Source organism: Acinonyx jubatus, chromosome B3, assembly GCF_027475565.1.
Source record: "Acinonyx jubatus isolate Ajub_Pintada_27869175 chromosome B3, VMU_Ajub_asm_v1.0, whole genome shotgun sequence".
NCBI classification, from domain to species: Eukaryota; Metazoa; Chordata; class Mammalia; order Carnivora; family Felidae; genus Acinonyx; species Acinonyx jubatus.
Genome location: NC_069386.1, coordinates 5,966,349 through 5,982,825, shown reverse-complemented (window position 1 = coordinate 5,982,825; position 16,477 = coordinate 5,966,349). Strand labels below are relative to the sequence as shown.

Below are 16,477 nucleotides of genomic sequence, written 5' to 3'. Positions count from 1 at the left end.
CCTTATAAAAAATACCATTGTCTTATAAAGAATACCATTGATGGGCATCAAAGGAAGTCAGTGGGGAAGAGAAAGTATTTTCAACAAATGATGCTGGAATGCTAGAATAATATGTGGGAGGGATGGGGCACCTGGGTGGCTCAATCGGTTGAGCGTCCGACTTTGGTTCAGGTCATGATCTCATGGTTTGTGAGTTCAAGCCCCGCATCAGGCTTGCTGCTGTCAGCACAGAGCTCGCTTTTGATCCTCTGTCCCTGCCTCTTTCTCTCTGCCCCTTCCCCACTCACGCTCTCTCTCAAAAATAAAAATAAACATCAAAAAAAAAAAAGTGGGAGGGAAAATGAACCTCAGCCCTACTTTATACCATATATAAGAATTAATTCGAGGTGTGCCTGGGTGGTTCAGTTGGTTGAGTGTCTGACTTCAACTCTGGTCATGATCTTGTGGTTCATGGGTTCAAGCCCCGTGTCGGGCTCGGCACTGACAGCTCAGAGCCTGGAGCCCGCTTCTGATTCTCTGTCTCCTTCTCTCTCTCTCTGCCCCTTCCCCACTTGTGTGCCCGTGCTCACTCGCTCTCTCTCTCTCACACAAAATAAATAAATAAACATTTTAAAAAGAATTAATTTGAGATGGATTATAGGTCTAAATGTAAAGGTTTCTTGAAGAAAACACAAGAAAATATATTTGCTACAATATTTCTTAGGACATGAAGAGCACTGAATATAAAAGAAAAAATTGGTATTGGACTTCATCAAAGTTAAAAACTTCTTATTCTCACAACAAACACAAAAATTAACTTGAAGTGGGTCATATGTCTATATGTAAAATCTAAAATCATAAAACCTCTAGAAGAAAACATAAGACAAAGTCTTGTGACCTGGGGTTAGGCCAGAAGGTTTTAGCTACAACATCAAAAGCACAACATACAGGAAAAAACTGACAAGTTGTACTTCATCTAAATTTAAAACTTCTTCTGTAGATGACACTGGTAAAAGAATAAAAAGACAAGCAATAGACTGGGAGAAAATAATTGTAAATCACAGACCTGAGAAATGACTTGAATCCCGAACACGTGATGAACTCTCAAAACACAAACTCGAAAATGAAGGATTAAAAAGACCCAGCTTTTAAAATGGGCAAAGGATTTGACAAGAAAAGACAGCTGACCAAAGAAGTTATTTGGAAAGAGAGTAAGATGCTCCACATCCTTAGTCATTGGTGAAATGCAAGTCAAGATCATGATGACCTACCACTGTGCATATATTAGCCTGGCTAAAATTAAAAAGACCGACCACACCAAGTGCTGACAGGGACACAGACACAGAACAGCTGGAACTCTCGTGCACTGCTGGTGGTCAAGTATAACGGTACAATCGTTGTGGGAGGTTTTATTTTTTTAACTAATTAATTAATTAATTTAATCTCTACGCCCAGCACTGGGCTGAAACTCACAACCCCGAGATCAAGGGTTGCTCACTGTACTGCCGGAGCCATTCAGGCATCCCTTTGACAGTTTTTTTTGAAAAGTTAAACGTACGCCTACCATACAATCCAGGCATTCCACGCCTTGATATTTACACAGGAGAAATAAGAGCATGTCTCCATGTAGAGACGTGCACATGACTGTTTGTAAGCAGCTCTACGCGTAAGAGCCAAAACCCAGAAACACCCGAAAGTCCATCAGCACGTGAGTGGATAAGCCAATTGCGGTATGCCCACACGATGGAATGAACTATTAATATTCAGGCACATGACGATGTGGACGCATCTTAAAATAATTACGCCGAGTGAAAGAAATCAGAAACAAAAAGAGTACATACTGAATGATTCTATTTATATAAAATTCTAGAAAATGCAAACTAAGGTAGCGACGGAGAGCATCAGTTTTTGCCTGGGGTGCGGTGGGAGGAAGGTGGAAGGAATGATTACCAAGGGCAGGATGGAACTTTTGGGGGTGATGGATATGTTCACGGTCTTGTGATGGTTTTAAGGGATATACATATGTCGAAACATCAAATTGTACACTTTCAATGTGTATAGTTCGGGGGGTGTCTGGGTGGCTCAGTCAGTTAAGCCTCATGATCTCACAGCCACGCGTCGGTCTCTGTGTTGACGGCTCAGAGCCTGGAGCCCGCTGCGGATTCTGTGTCTCCCTCTCTCTCTGCCCCTCCACCTCTTGCTCTTTCTCTCTCACTCAAAAATAAATAAACATGAAACGTGTAGTTAGTATATGTTATTATATTTCTAATAAAGCTGTTTAAAAAGAATTAAAACTCCTCATCAAAAGATGTTATTAGAGTTCACTCTGTAGCAGGAACTAACTGGAGCCCTGAGAGCCTTGAGCAGCCCCCCTCCCCCACCACTGCCAGCACCAGCCCAGTGACCCTCACACCCCAGGAGGAGCCACCGCTGTCACAGCTGGCCCCAGACAGCATGAGCACAATCCCGAGCAGTGAGGCGGAGGCCCCTGCCCACACCACCTGCCGTGTTGCAGGGAGCACTGGCACCTGCTGGCGGGGACAAGGAGGTCATGGCAACGATGGTTAGGGAACAGTCAGATGGCTCCATATGGAGAACAGACAGGGTTTCATCAGCAGGAAAGACACCAAGGAGGATGTATTTGGACGGTAGATTGCCATAGAGAGTAACCCCAGGAAGGGTCCTTTCGGTGTAGGAGATGGCGAGACGGTGAAGTTTGGTACTGTTGGAGGAGAAAGTGTGTGAGGCAGCAGGTGTTAAGTCCCTGGTGGAGTTCAGCACAAGACAGTACATCTGTAGGGGAACACAGCCACTGTGAATGCTGTCCCCGTCTACGGCTAGACCTCCATGCAATCACCAGCAATCTCACCTAGTGAGAGTGGGGGAAGGAATGAGGGGTCAGAAGGTGCCCCTGAAGGTCAGGCCCCGCAGCATTGGGCCCAGTGCAGGCAACAGTCCCTACCTGTGTACGGGCAGAGACCCGCCACACCACACCAACCCTCCTGCGCACGGAGAATGGACGGAGGGGGTTGACAAGCAGGGCGCAGAACCAGGTATGCCAGTGAGAGAATCTGTATTGGGGGAAAATCAAGATGACAGCCAAGGTCAGCAGCCACCTCAACCCCGCAACTTCTGTTACTAATGCAAATGCCCAGAAAACCTAAGCCATAAGATGGCAGAGGGACAAAAGCAGCCACGAATTCGGGTGAGACTTCCTGGTTCCCAAGGCGGAGCAGGGCGGGGCTGAGTAAATGCAGGCTTACCAACTCTTCCACCGCCCGCTTCAGTCCTCTGACAAGACGTGATCAGGAAAAATAAACCACCTGGACTACACCAAGATAAGAGGTGCACGGTGAAGGAATGCTTCGACAAAATGACAAGGCAGCCTGGGGAATGGGAGAAGGTATCTGCAAACGATACACCTGACAAAGAGTTTGGATCCAAAATAAACAACAAACTGATACAACTCAACACCCAAAACCAAATAATCCAATGACAAACTGGGCAGAAGACATGAACAGACATTTCCCTAAAGAAGACATCTAGACGGTCAACTGACATATGCAGAGATGCTCAACATGACTCATCATCAGGGAAATGCAAATCGAAACCACAATGAGATATTGCCTCGTACCTCTCAGAATGGCTAGGCTCAAAAAGACAGTAATAACAAGTATTGGCAAGGACGTGGAAAAAAAGGAACCCTCGTGCACTGTCGGTGGGAATGCAAACTGGTGCAGCCACTCTGGAAAACAGTATGGAGGTTCCTCAGAAAATTAAAAATAGAACTACCCTATGACCCAGCAATTGCCCTAGTGGGGATTTAACCAAAGAAAATGAAAACGCTAATTCAAAAAGATATACGTACCTCTCTGTGTCTACTGAAGCATTATTTACAGTAGACAAATTATGGAAGCAACCCAAGTGTCCATCGACTGATGAATGGATACAGAAGATGTGGTATATACATACATACACACGATGGAATATTACTCAGCCATAAAAAGAGAATGAAATCCTGTCATTTGCAACAACATGGATGGAACTAGAGAGTATTATGCAAAGTGAAATAAGTTAGAGAAGGACAAATACCATATGATTTTGCTCATATGTGGATTTTAAGAAACAAAAACAAACAAAGAAAAAAGAGAAACAAACAGACTCTTAAATACAGAAAACTGATTGGTGGTTGCTGGAGGGGAGGGAATTGGGGGATGGGGGAAATAGAAATGATTGTGAAATCCCAGCAGTAAGGGGCAAATGAAAGATCAGAGCTGAAGACCTTGTTTTTCTACTGTTGACCAGACAACTGGAACTAGTGTCACTATTTATGCCAGCATCTGGGTTTTTTTTAATGTTTATTTATTTTAAAAAATTTTTAAATGTTTATGAAGAGAGAGAGAGACAGCATGAATAGGGGAGGAACAGAGAGAGAGGGAGACAGAATCAGAAGCAGGCTCCAGGCTCCAAGCTGTCAGCACAGAGCCCGACGCAGGGCTCGAACTCACAAATCCAGAGATCATGACCTGAGCCGAAGTCGGACGCTTAACCAGCTGAGCCACCCAGACACCCCTGTTTGTTTGTTTATTTATTTTGAGACAGAAAGAGTGCGGAAGCAGGAGGGGGGCAGAGAGAGGGGGGAAGGGAGAATTCCAAGCAGGTTCTGCACTGTCAGGGCAGAGCCCCATGTGGGGCTCAATCTCACCAAATGCAAGATCATGACCTAAGAAGAAATCAAGAGTTAGATGCTCAACCGACTGAGCCACCCAGGTACCCCTGATTTTTATTTTTACCTGAAGATGTCTCTTTTTGGTAATACCAAATGGGTTTTTCAAAAAGCCTTTTTTTTCAATATACTTTTTTAATGGTTTTAAAATTGTTTCGTATCTAGCCAAGTTGAGATTTTTAAGCACCTCATTTTTAATTTGCAATAAAACATTACAACTTGATTTTTTTTCAAAAAGTCAACAAAATGCAAGCATCTGTTAATAAAGTTCTTTTTTTGTTTAATGTTTATTCATTTTTGAGAGAGAGAGAGAGAAGGCAGGGGCAGAGAGAGAGAGAGGGAGGCACAGAATCTGAAGCAGGCTCCAGGCTCCAAGCTGTCAGCACAGAGCCTGAATAAAGGCCTTAAAAATAATAATACTTATCTTTGGGGCGCCCGAGTGGCTCAGTCAGTTAGGCATCCAACTTCAGCTCAGATCATGATCTCACGGTTCGTGAGTTCGAGCCCCACATCGGGCTCTCTGCTGTCAGCAGAGCCCACTTTGGATCCTCTGTCCCCTCTCTGCCCCTCCCCTGCTCATCCTCTCTCTCTCAAAATAAATAAACTTAAAATATTACTACTACTACTAATTATCTTTGTTATTATAAAGATACAATTAAGAAAATTAAAAAGCAAGTCACAGACAACCATAAACATGGAGTCTCTCACCTGGCCTGAAATTCGAGTAGATTTCATACTAGGATTACAGTCAGTCTCTACTTGTTATGGACTGAATGTTTGTGTCCCCACAAAATCCGGGTTGAAATCCTAATCCCCATTATGATGATAGTGGGAGGTGGGACCTTTGGGAGGTGTTTAGGTCATGAAGACAGAGCCTTCATCAAGGACAAGGGCAAGGGATTAGTGCCCTTATATGAGGCCTAGGAGAGCTCCCTCAACCCTTCTGCCATGTAAGGACACACCGGGAAGGTGGCAGGCAGGAAATCTGTGAACCAGGAAACGGGCCCTTAGCAGGCACTGCATCGGCCAGGTTCTTGCAGTCCTTGGAAATCTTAGATTTCCAGCCTCCAGGACTGTGAGAGATAAAGGTTCATCGTTTGTGAGCCATCCATCCTATGGTATTTTGTTACAGCAGCCGGAACAGACAGAGGCACTGCTAAGGTCCAGATGGAGCCTTTCTTCAAGTGGCTGACCAGAGTTTTCAGTAGAGCTTTCTTCATCTCATTTTGAATAACTGAGTGCTGGCACAGGTCTTTAGAGTTTGCAGATATGACCAGGAGAACAGATAGTATGCAATCACCACAACCATCTGGAGTATTTAAAAAACCAGGAAATAAGTCCAAAAACGTTTAGGCAGAAAATTGAGTTCTGCTTCTTTACATACGATCTTGACAAACTCCTGTACAAAAATGGGAAGTATGAAGCATTTCGAGGCATCTTTTTTGCGTCATGAGCTTTAAAAGGACTCATGTTCCCTGGTGTGAACCCCAAGAGACCCCGAAACACACTCCCGTCCATCCTCAGGCTGAGCTCCCTCTTTCCGCCCCTCTCTTCTTCCCAGGACGATACCAGCAAGCAAACCACCTGTCTGAAGACGGAGATCTCCCACGGAGGCGACTTCGCAGCCTTCCTCCTACAAGGCAAGATTAACCAAAGGTGGTTGAGAAGGTTCAGATGTGTAGTCTCTTGCAGACGACCACCTTTTTTCCAAACGTTTTATTTAGAAATAATTTACAGAAATGTTGCAAAGATTTACAGAAGAGCTACAAAGATAGGGACAGAGTTCCCCTGCACCCTTCGCCCAGCTTCCCCAATACCGACATTTAATGTGATCATTTGTCAAAATTAAGCAATGCCATTGGTATAATACTATTAACTAAAGGGTTTTTTTCCCCCCAGATTTCGCCAGTTTTTCCACTAATAGTTCTGTTCCAAGGCTCAGTTCAGGATATCATATTATATTTACTCATCGTGTCTTCTTAGTCTACTCCCATCTATGACAATTTCTTGGTCTTTGTTTTTCTTGACCTTGACGCTTTTTTGAAGAATACCGATTAGATATTTTGCACTATGTCTCTCAACTTCAATTTGCCTGATATTTTTCTCAGGATTCAACTGGGGTTAAGGATTTGGGAGAGATGCCACAGGGGTGAAGTGCTCTCGTCACTGTATATCAGGGTGTATGTGCTAGCGACATCACCTAACAGGTGTCTGCCAGATTCCTCCATTGATAAAACACTTCCCTTCCCATACTATGTTAGAAGCAAGTCACTATACCTGGACCACACTCTGGGGCAGAGGATTTAAGCCTCTCTACCTCTTTGAGGTAGGAGGATCAAAGAATTTGGAGGCATATATTGAAACCACCACAGTAATGATAAACACGAGGCAACGCACGTATCCTGGGTCCCCTTAAAGGATGGCCACCAGTTCCAGCATTCATCCTTGGATCCTACCTGCTGTAATCATTACTATGGTGATAGGACATATTTTATTCAAGTGACTGTTTGCTTGATTTTTAACTTTGGGCCTCTATTTATATTCTTGCCCCGGGCCCCTCAAATGTGAAGTGCTTGAGAGAAAGCGTATACTTCATCATGTTTTATGCATCAAAGGAAGCTTTTATACTCTTTAGTAGTTCCTGGGGCTGCCCCAACCAAGCACCACAAACCGGGTGGCTCAAAACCAAAGATACTTATTCTCTCACAGGACTGGGGGGCGGAAGTCTGAAATCCAGGTGTCCAGATGATTACTTTCTAGAGGAAACACTGAGCCAGATGCCCACACCATGGGAAAGCAAGCCTTCCCAGGTTGACGGGAATTCCGGATAGGAGCTGAGTGCGTTTCTATGATGAGTTAAAGCCCCACAGCCACTTCCGTGGGTTGTGACTTCCTCTAATATCAGCCAGGAGAATGCTCTTGAGCGATCTCTCCCAATTCTAGCCCTTAGCCATGCCCCTCTCAGTTACTGAGGCTGTTTATACCACCGTCCTCCCCAGACGGGAAAAGCTGTAAGACAGAATGTCACTGGAATTTACCATTTGGAGCCTAGAAAACATGGGGACCGGCCAGAGCAGGCAGCTTGGTTAAAAAACAGTCATATCAGCGCTGTGAGTGGGAGGGGCCCTGTTTCCTTCAGGTGGCAGAGGCCCGTCGGTCGGGGCTCACCAGCTCTCCAGGAGCAAGGACTTGCAATGACATCTCCTTCCGTTTGTCAAAGTTGCCGTTCCGAGGGCGCCAGCAAGTCTCTGGGCCAGGGGTTCTGAGAAGACAGGCCATCCCTCACAGGAGACTTCTCGCCTGCTTGTGATTGCTCAACGGGTCCGTGGTTTCCCAATGCAGGAGCCGGAGAGATTTGGCTGGATGTGTACAGATTGCCCAAGGAGTCTTGGCTCAAAGAAGTGGAGCACCCCCAACTTGCTATAAATCCAAAGAAGAAAGTCAGACAGTTGCAACTGGTAGGAGACATCTCCCTTTCCCACGGATAGGTTTCTCCCTACCCTTGACCCACATCCAAACTAAATCCTCCTTGGAATTTCAAGATGAAGAGGGCCCTACAGAGGCTGTAGGAGAGGACAGCAGGTGCTCTGGCCCACGACTCCAAAGTCGATTTGCTTTGGTTAAAATGAGATATTAAAAAATAGAGGTGTCTTCAGCAGTGGGAGCCCCACTCTGTCTCTGGTCTGAGAGTCGCCTCTGCACCAAAGCCGCTCCCAGGCATTTCGGGGGGTGGGGGGGTCATCTTCTATCCTGACTCCTGCCTCATTGGTAATTTTTTTCCCCATCTGGGCTGAAATAATCCTTTCATGCCTTGCATTCCACTGAATTTCCCAGATTATGGTATAAACAGGTTGTTCTTGATATATGGGAATACAGTATATATATTTTTCACATTCTTAGAAATCAGGAGCTCTACCGTTTCAGTTTATTTATTTTTATTTTTTAGTTTTTTTTTAAGTAATCTCTACATCCAGCATAGGGCTCGAACTCACAACCCCGAGATCTCGAGTTGCATGCTCTACCAACTGAGCCAGCCCAGGCCCCCACTTCAGTTTAATTATATGTGGACCTTGTGCTGTGTCTTTAAAATATAGTTCCTCAGTAAATATTATTCTGAGACCTGATCTGCTCATCCATCCAATATGCACTTACTAGTTTTTAACCAGCAACAATTATTAATTGGGTGAGCTTTTAAAACACACTGTATCAGGTGCAAAAGACTTATGAACTTAGTAATATAGGAGAGTGAATTTGAGACTCACATTCACCACTGAGTTCACTGAGTGGCTTCAAACAAATGCCTTTTCTCCCCAGTGAATGTCTTCAAAGAGGGGTGTAGTCCTGATCACTGGAAGAGTTACCAGCCCAGAGATCTTCCTCCTCTAAACTCTTACAGAATTTATTCCTTATTCCTCTTTTTTGGCATTTCCCCATATACTACCTTGAATTTTAGTTATCCTTTTGTGCATGAAAGGTTTTTTTTTTTTTTTTTAATTAACTAGATGATAATTTTCTGGACTGTTAAGAACACACCTTCTACTCCTTATTAACCAACTACACAGTATCATACTCCGTATCCAAAAGATACGTTTTGAGGGCTTCATTTATTATCCAACTGGGAAAACTACCTTGGAAAGGGGATGTTTCTCACCATAATTCACTCATTTCCATAACTGAGAACCAACCAAATAACACCAGTCCCAGGGGTAGTCCTGGTACTGTGACTTACATGTAGAGTTGGTTAAATAAAATTGCCAACATCGTCAATATATTTTGCCAATCAGGAATATTCACTTCGACTTAGATTTTTATAATGGCTTCCTGACTGATCTCCTTACCTCTGTTCATTCATTTTTGCTCGTATCATTATTTCCAGTTTCCCCTACTACATTTTAAGATCTTAGACAGTACGGATCGTGTGTTAAAAATCCTGCAGGCCAGAGGACCACACAAATATCGGTCCTCTGTTTCTTTCTACAGGTCACTACCGCCAACAGTAACAGGGGAAGAAAGAGATTCAGAGGAGGTGGGGGGACGTACATCAAGCCTATTGTGAATTAATTTCTCACTTTTTTCCTCAGAATACTCCTGACTCTGTGACTTCAGATAATTTGGAAATGGTAAGGAACTTTATGTATTTTTTTAATGTTTATTTTTGAGAGAGGGAATGAGGCAGAGCGTGAGCAGGGGAGGGCCAGAGAGAGGGAGACACAGCATCTGAAGCAGGCTCCAGGCTCCAAGCTGTCAGCACAGAGCCCAACGCAGGGCTCAAACCGTGAACCATGAGAACATGACCTGAGCCGAAGTCGGACGCCCAACCGACTGAACCACCCAGGCGCCCCAATGGTAAGGAACTTCAAAGAAAATCTCCAGGGAGACAGATTCAAGTCGCATGCTATAGATTTTTATTTTGACTTGAAATTTACTTTAAATATCAAGTATACTAGTGAAATGTTCCAACAGGGCACTCTTTTCAGATACTCTGTGACTTAATCTCATGCCTCATCCATGGAGAGTTGTCCCCTATCCTTGAGGATAATTGACCCAAGTCAGTTGTCCAGAGACAGATTTCCAAGAAGACACGGGGGGTTAAATTTCAGGGCCCCTCACTTGTATGGCCCCTTCCAAAGCCCTGTGAGGGGTCTGACCACTGTGTTCACATTTTTTTGTAAAATTAGCAAAAGTAATATTTTAACCAGTCACTTAGGACCACTGTGTGTTTTCACTCAAACTTCCCCTGTCACATTTCCCCCCATATTGGGTGGTATTAGGGTGGCCACGGGCATTTTGTGTTGAAAATTTTGTGTTCTTTCTTTTACAGAGGCCCCTAAAATGTATATACTCAGGTCCCATGAAACCCAATTTGCCCCTGCCAAACTAACAGCCCGTTCCACCAAGCCAAGTTTCTTGGGGGGCTTCATCTCTGTATTGGGATACCTTAGAGAATAGAGTGGCTTCCCCGGGGCAGGGGGCTTCCCAGCTCTCCCTTTGAGGCCGAGAGCACACCATGCTTTCCAGTGTGTGTGTGTGTGTGGGGGGGTGCAAACTAATGGAATACAATGGCATCTCATGTAATTTTCACTGATCTCTTCATATTTTTTATTGGCCACTGAGGTTTTCTTTGAATTGCCTGCCTGTATCACTTGCTCGTTATATGTTTCCTTCCAGTTTGTTGTTTCCCTTTTTCCTTGGTTTATGTGCTTTTCTGTTGTAAAGAAGTTATAAGTTTTGATGCAGTTGGAGTTTTCTTTTTTTTTTTTTATACCCATCGCACGTAAGTAGGTTTTCCCTACCTCAAGGTTATAAATCAATTCTCTGGTTTCTTCTAATAATCTCAGAGTTTCATTTTTGACATTTCCCTCTTTAATTCATAGGGGAGTGTCTTTTGTGAACAGAGTGAGGAAGGAGCCAACTTTCATCTGTTTTTTTTTTTTTAAGTAGCCAATTGTCACACAAATATTTTTGAGTCATCTTTTCCCATTTGTTTCGAAATGTGACCTTTTATCATTCCTATTTTATTTCTATGTTCTTTATCCTATTCCATTAAAATACTCATCTGCCTGCACCAAGACCTTAATGAACTTTGGAGCAAAACTGCCAGGATTCTAATCTCGTCAATGCCACGTGCTAGCGGGGTGACCTTATTGTGTATTTTCTGTTCTATTTTCCATATTTTTGTTGTTGTTCTACCTTTGGGGAGAGCTCACCTGCTCAGTGTCTCCACTCTCTGAGTTTTTCATTTTTGCTATCATATTTTCATTTACAAGAGCCTCCCTCTTTTTTCTTTCTTTTCTCTTCTCTTTCTTTCATAAATGTTAATGACTTTCCTAAAAAACATTTATGATAATTTTTGATGCTTCTTCTCCATGTTTGGTCTATTTCCCCAAAGTTGCTTTTTTCCCTACTATTTGTTTTGGTCTCTGTCTTTCCAAACAGATACTTTCTTCACTTGGCTCTCTACTCCTATCTAAAGGTAGGGGTCACTGAGAAACTGACAGGAAGCCAGCCCTGTGGGCATGGGTGGGGCTTGTTAACCGGTTTTGCTAAAGGGTACCCCAGCTGGGCTGCAGTGTTGGGACACGCTCCTGTCTGTTTCCCCAGCTATCCTTAAGTAGAGCGTGCCTATGAAACACCTTTCTAAGCCAACATGGGGTAAAGTGAAGAAGCAATTACCACTAACTTACGTGGGACAACGTTTGAGCATTCCCAGACCCCCAAAATAACCTCTCTTAGGCTTGCTAATGTATGTACAAGATAAATCGACATGAAGCACAGATGCTCACAGACACCGGGGAAAGCTATGGCGCGTGGCGCCCACAGGCTGGGTGCAGCTCCCCGGGAAGGACGTGGGCGAGGCCTCGCTTACCGCTCAGTGCAGGTGCTGCCTTTACTCTAACAACCCAGCTCTCACCTGAGTTGCAGAGGCGGTTGGGGAACATGCCTTGGGGTGTGGGAGGGGTGACCTCAACATTCAGTATGTAAACTTTAACTTCATTCTATCGGCTGCATGCAGTTAGGGAGTCTAAGAGTTTAAAAGCGTCTTAAAGAGATTTTCACCCAATCCTGTTGAACCCAGAGACACCTGAGCTGCCATTTTCTTGAGTCTTTAGGGCCTTTGTGATGTGAATCAAGTGACTCCCAGGCTTTCTCCCTTACTGGTTCAGATCTTTCTTGGGTCTGCTAAATCTATTAGCCACCTGCTTCCCAAGTCCAAAATTTTCTTGCTTTTGTTTCCTTTTTATTCTCTTATTCCTTCTGAGTTTATTTTTTTAATGTTTATTTTTATTTTTGAGAGGGAGAGACAGAGCACAAGCAGGGGAGGGTAGAGAGTGAGGGAGACAGAAGCAGGCTCCAGGCTCTGAGCTGTCTGCACAGAGCCCAACGCGGGGCTCGAACCCACGAACCGTGAGATCATGACCTGAGCCGAAGTTGGACGCTTAACCGACTGAGCCACCCAGGCACCCCTATTCCTTTTTTAAAAAGCACCTTCCTGTCATTTTCATGGGGTTTCAGGAAGGAGAGGTGTTAAATGTTACCTGTTCACACTACCATCTATATTTTCTAGCTAGTTATTGCTGATCCGAGGCTGTATCAGCATTCATCAACTCATTTGTGCAAAGAAGTTGTAAGGATATCAAGTTTCAGAGAACTGGAAGGCACAAGGGAGGGTAGGCAGTAAAAACATTGTAGCCAGGACTCCACTACCACTGCTCCTGACCATCACCACCCCCCCAAGAGACACAGCCACCAAAGGTGATGCTGGGCTTTCCATGACGGCTCTGTCACTGGGCTCTTGACATGGCCACCTCCACTGTGAATAATTTCTCTCCTGCTTCTGGATCTCTGTGTCACTTCCTCAAGAGTCCCAGTCCCAGGCAGGAGCCCACAGCTGGTTGAGCCTTGGTCATGTGCCAACACCCTAACCTCCAAGGGACAGAAAGAAGAATCTGGTCCCTTCAGTTCCTTAGAGGGAGACAGATTCTCCCAGACTCACACCACAGGTGAGTCCCCTCAAGGTAGAAAAGATGTTGAGGGCTGGATAGCCAAAATGATGACAATGGCCACTACACTAGTACATAGGGAAGCTATCAATTTTTGTATGTTGATCTTATATTTGGCCAAGATTACGGTGAGGTCAGCAAAACATAGACACTGTTGGGGTCATGCAAGTGTGGGGGTGGGCACCTAAGAGTGAGTGCCTCCTGAAAGTGCCTCACTTCCTTTATTTACCCTAGTCTCAGGACTGTTGGCCTTTCTACTGAAGTTCTAATGGTTTGCCAGCTGACACTGCTGGATTTTCCAGCTAGACAACCATAACTATAAATACTGACAACTTTTCCTCTCTCAAGTATTTATTTCTCCTATTTATTGTTCTTGCCTTGTTCTATGTTCTAGGATCTCTAGTAAAATGCTGAATAGTCATGGTGTGATAGACTATCCAGGATATAACAGGGGTCCTCCAACTGTTTGACTATTATGCCCGAAGCTTACTATAGGCATTTGAAATAAATATCCTTTATCAAGATAAGCATGTGTTCTTCTAGCCTCCGTTTGCTAGGAGTTTGTTGTTTGTTTGTTTTTTAATTAGGAATGGACATTGACCAAATACTTTCTCCTCATCTTTTGAGAAGAGCTTTCTTCCTTCATCTGCTTCATCTGCTTTCTTCCTTCATCTGCTAATGTAGTAGGTTGCATTAATAGATTTTCTAATGTTGAAACATTCTTTGTAAAATATGTTTTAATGTTTATTTATTTTGAGAGGGGGGGGGGCAGAGAGAGAGCGGGACAGAGAGAAACCCAAGCACCCTCCATGCTGTTAGCACAACGCCCAGAGCGGGACTTGATCTCAAGAACCGTGAGATCATGATCTGAGCTGACATCAAAGGTTGGACACTTAACCGATTGAGCTACTCAGGTACTCTAAAACTTTCTTACTTCCATTCTTGGGTAATCCATGCTTGATAATAATTCATTTAATTATACTTCAGTGTGTTTTGCTAATATTAAAGTCCTAAATAAAATACCAGCAAAGCAAACTGATAGTTCTGTATTCATAGATAGTATCTAAATTCAAACATGAGATTGGCCTATAGTGGTGTTTTTTTTTTCTTGTGGATTTCTTAACACAATTTTGTATTAGTGTTATGCTAGCCTTGTAAAGAAAGTTGGATGTCGTTTTTTGTTTTTTGTTTTTTTACCTCTAGGTCTATAAAAATCTTATGTTTTCAATTTCTTCTATGGTTATTAGTCCGTTTCAAAAACTTTTGAGCCAATTTCAGTCAGAAGTCATTTATTAGTGTAGATATATAACTATAGATATATGTAAATATGTTTCTCCTATAGTATGAAAATTAAAATCTGTCTCTTACATTATTCCCCTTCCTTGTTCATAATGGATCTAGCTCACTGATTTTTGTTTTGTTTTGTTTTGATGTTACCTATTTTAAGAGCGAGAGAGACAGAGCATGAGCAAGGGAGAGGCAGAGAGAGAGGGAGACACAGAATCCAAAGCAGGCTCCAAGCTCTGAGCTGTCAGCACAGAGCCAACGCGGCGCTCGAACTCAGGGAATGTGAAATCATGACCTGAGCTCAAGTCGGACGCTTAACCGACTGAACAACCCAGGCGCCCCCTAACTCACCGATTTTAACTTGCCAATATTTTGTTAATTTTACATCTGTGTTCATGAAGGATATTTTTTGTTTTCCTTCCTTCCTTCCTTCCTTCCCTCCTTTCTTCCTTCCTTCCTTCCTTCCTTCCTTCCTTCCTTCCTTCCTTCCTTCCTCCCTCCCTCCCTCCCTCCCTTCCTTAATATTTTAAGTAATCTCTACACCCAGTGTGGGGCTCAAACTCAAAACCATGAGATTAAGAGTTGCACACTCTACTGACTGAGTCAGCCAGGTGCCCCAATTTTATTTTCTTCTAACATCTTTTGGTTGTGGTATCAGGATGATGCTGACCTCATATAATAAGTAGAGTGTTCCTGTTTTATTTTCTGGAAGAGTTTGTGTAGAATTGGTATTATTTCTTCCTAAAGTGTTTGATAGAATTTACCAGTAAAGCCATCTAGCCATGGAGTTTTCCTTGTGGAACTATAAATTCAGTGTCTTTAGTGACAAAGGGTCATCTCTTTCTCCTTTTTTTTTTTTTGTTTTTTTTTTTTTTTACATTTTTATTTATTATCAAGAGACAAAGAGAGACAGAGCATGAGCATGGGAGGGGCAGAAAGAGGAGGAGACACAGAATCCAAAGCAGACTCCAGGCTCTGAGTGGTCAGCACAGAGCCAGACGCGGGGCTTGAATTCATAAACCGTGAGATCATGACCTGAGCCAAAGTGCGCCGTTTAATGGACTGAGCCGCCCAGGCGCCCCACCTTCTTTAAGTTTTTATTTAAGTAATTGCTACCCCCAACATGGGGCTGCAACTCAAACCTCGAGATTAAGAGTCACACACTCTTCTGACTGAGCCAGATAGGCGCCCTGGTTAGGTCTTTCTTTTTTTTTTTTTTTTTTTAATTTTTTTTTTTTAACGTTTATTTATTTATTTTGGGACAGAGAGAGACAGAGCATGAACGGGGGAGGGGCAGAGAGAGAGGGAGACACAGAATCGGAAACAGGCTCCAGGCTCCGAGCCATCAGCCCAGAGCCTGACGCGGGGCTCGAACTCACGGACCGCGAGATCGTGACCTGGCTGAAGTCGGATGCTTAACCGACCGCGCCACCCAGGCGCCCCAGGTCTTTCTTTTTAAGCAAACTTTTGTATTTTGTGTCGTTGAAGGAACTTGTCCATTTTTACCTAAGTTATCAAATGTATTGACTTAAAGTGGTTAATATTCTCTTATTATCTTTTTATTATCTGTAAAATCTGTTTTGATGTCCTTTTCTTCATTTCTGATGGTGGTAATTTGTGTTTTCTCTCTTTTTTCTTTCTTAATTAGCTTGGCTAGAGTTTTGTCAATTTTATTAATCTTATCAAAGAGCCAGTTTTTTATTTGTCTCCACATTTTTGTTTTGTTTTCTATCTGACCAGTTTCCAATTTGATTTTTATTATTTCCTTTCTTCTGCTTACTTTTGGTTTAAGCTTTTCCTTGCCTTCTAGTTTCTTAAGGCAGAAAGCTAGGTCATGTATTTGAGATCTTCTTTTCTGATATAGGCATTTAGTGCTATAAACTTACATCTAAGCACTGTTTTAGCTGCATTCTTTATATTTTGATGGGATGTTCCCATTTTTAAAAATACTTCAAAATACTTCCTATTTGCTTTTTTTAAAATT

At 43.3% G+C, this 16,477-nt stretch overlaps 1 protein-coding gene and 1 long non-coding RNA gene across 4 annotated transcripts in view; one reads left to right on the top strand and one right to left on the bottom strand.

Annotated features, from left to right (window-relative positions):
* The window catches only part of WDR93 (WD repeat domain 93), a 49,878-nt gene that overhangs the window by 11,363 nt on the left and 22,038 nt on the right, over positions 1-16,477 (top strand). Inside the window, exons 5-7 of one of the 3 annotated variants that reach the window (XM_053223564.1) lie at positions 6,267-6,345; positions 8,048-8,163; positions 9,787-9,825. In XM_053223564.1, coding sequence (XP_053079539.1) covers positions 6,267-6,345; positions 8,048-8,163; positions 9,787-9,825 — 234 coding nt within the window. Of the gene's footprint in view, positions 1-979; positions 2,274-6,266; positions 6,555-8,047; positions 8,164-9,786; positions 9,826-16,477 lie in introns of those variants that run through there. The other 2 variants (XM_027068056.2, XM_053223563.1) reach the window with 2 other exon arrangements.
* LOC106965874 (uncharacterized) overlaps positions 7,986-16,477 on the bottom strand; it is a 37,507-nt gene continuing 29,015 nt past the window's right edge. The window contains exon 3 of the long non-coding RNA XR_003423307.2: positions 7,986-8,125. This is a non-coding gene — a long non-coding RNA (uncharacterized LOC106965874). The remainder of the gene's footprint in view (positions 8,126-16,477) is intronic.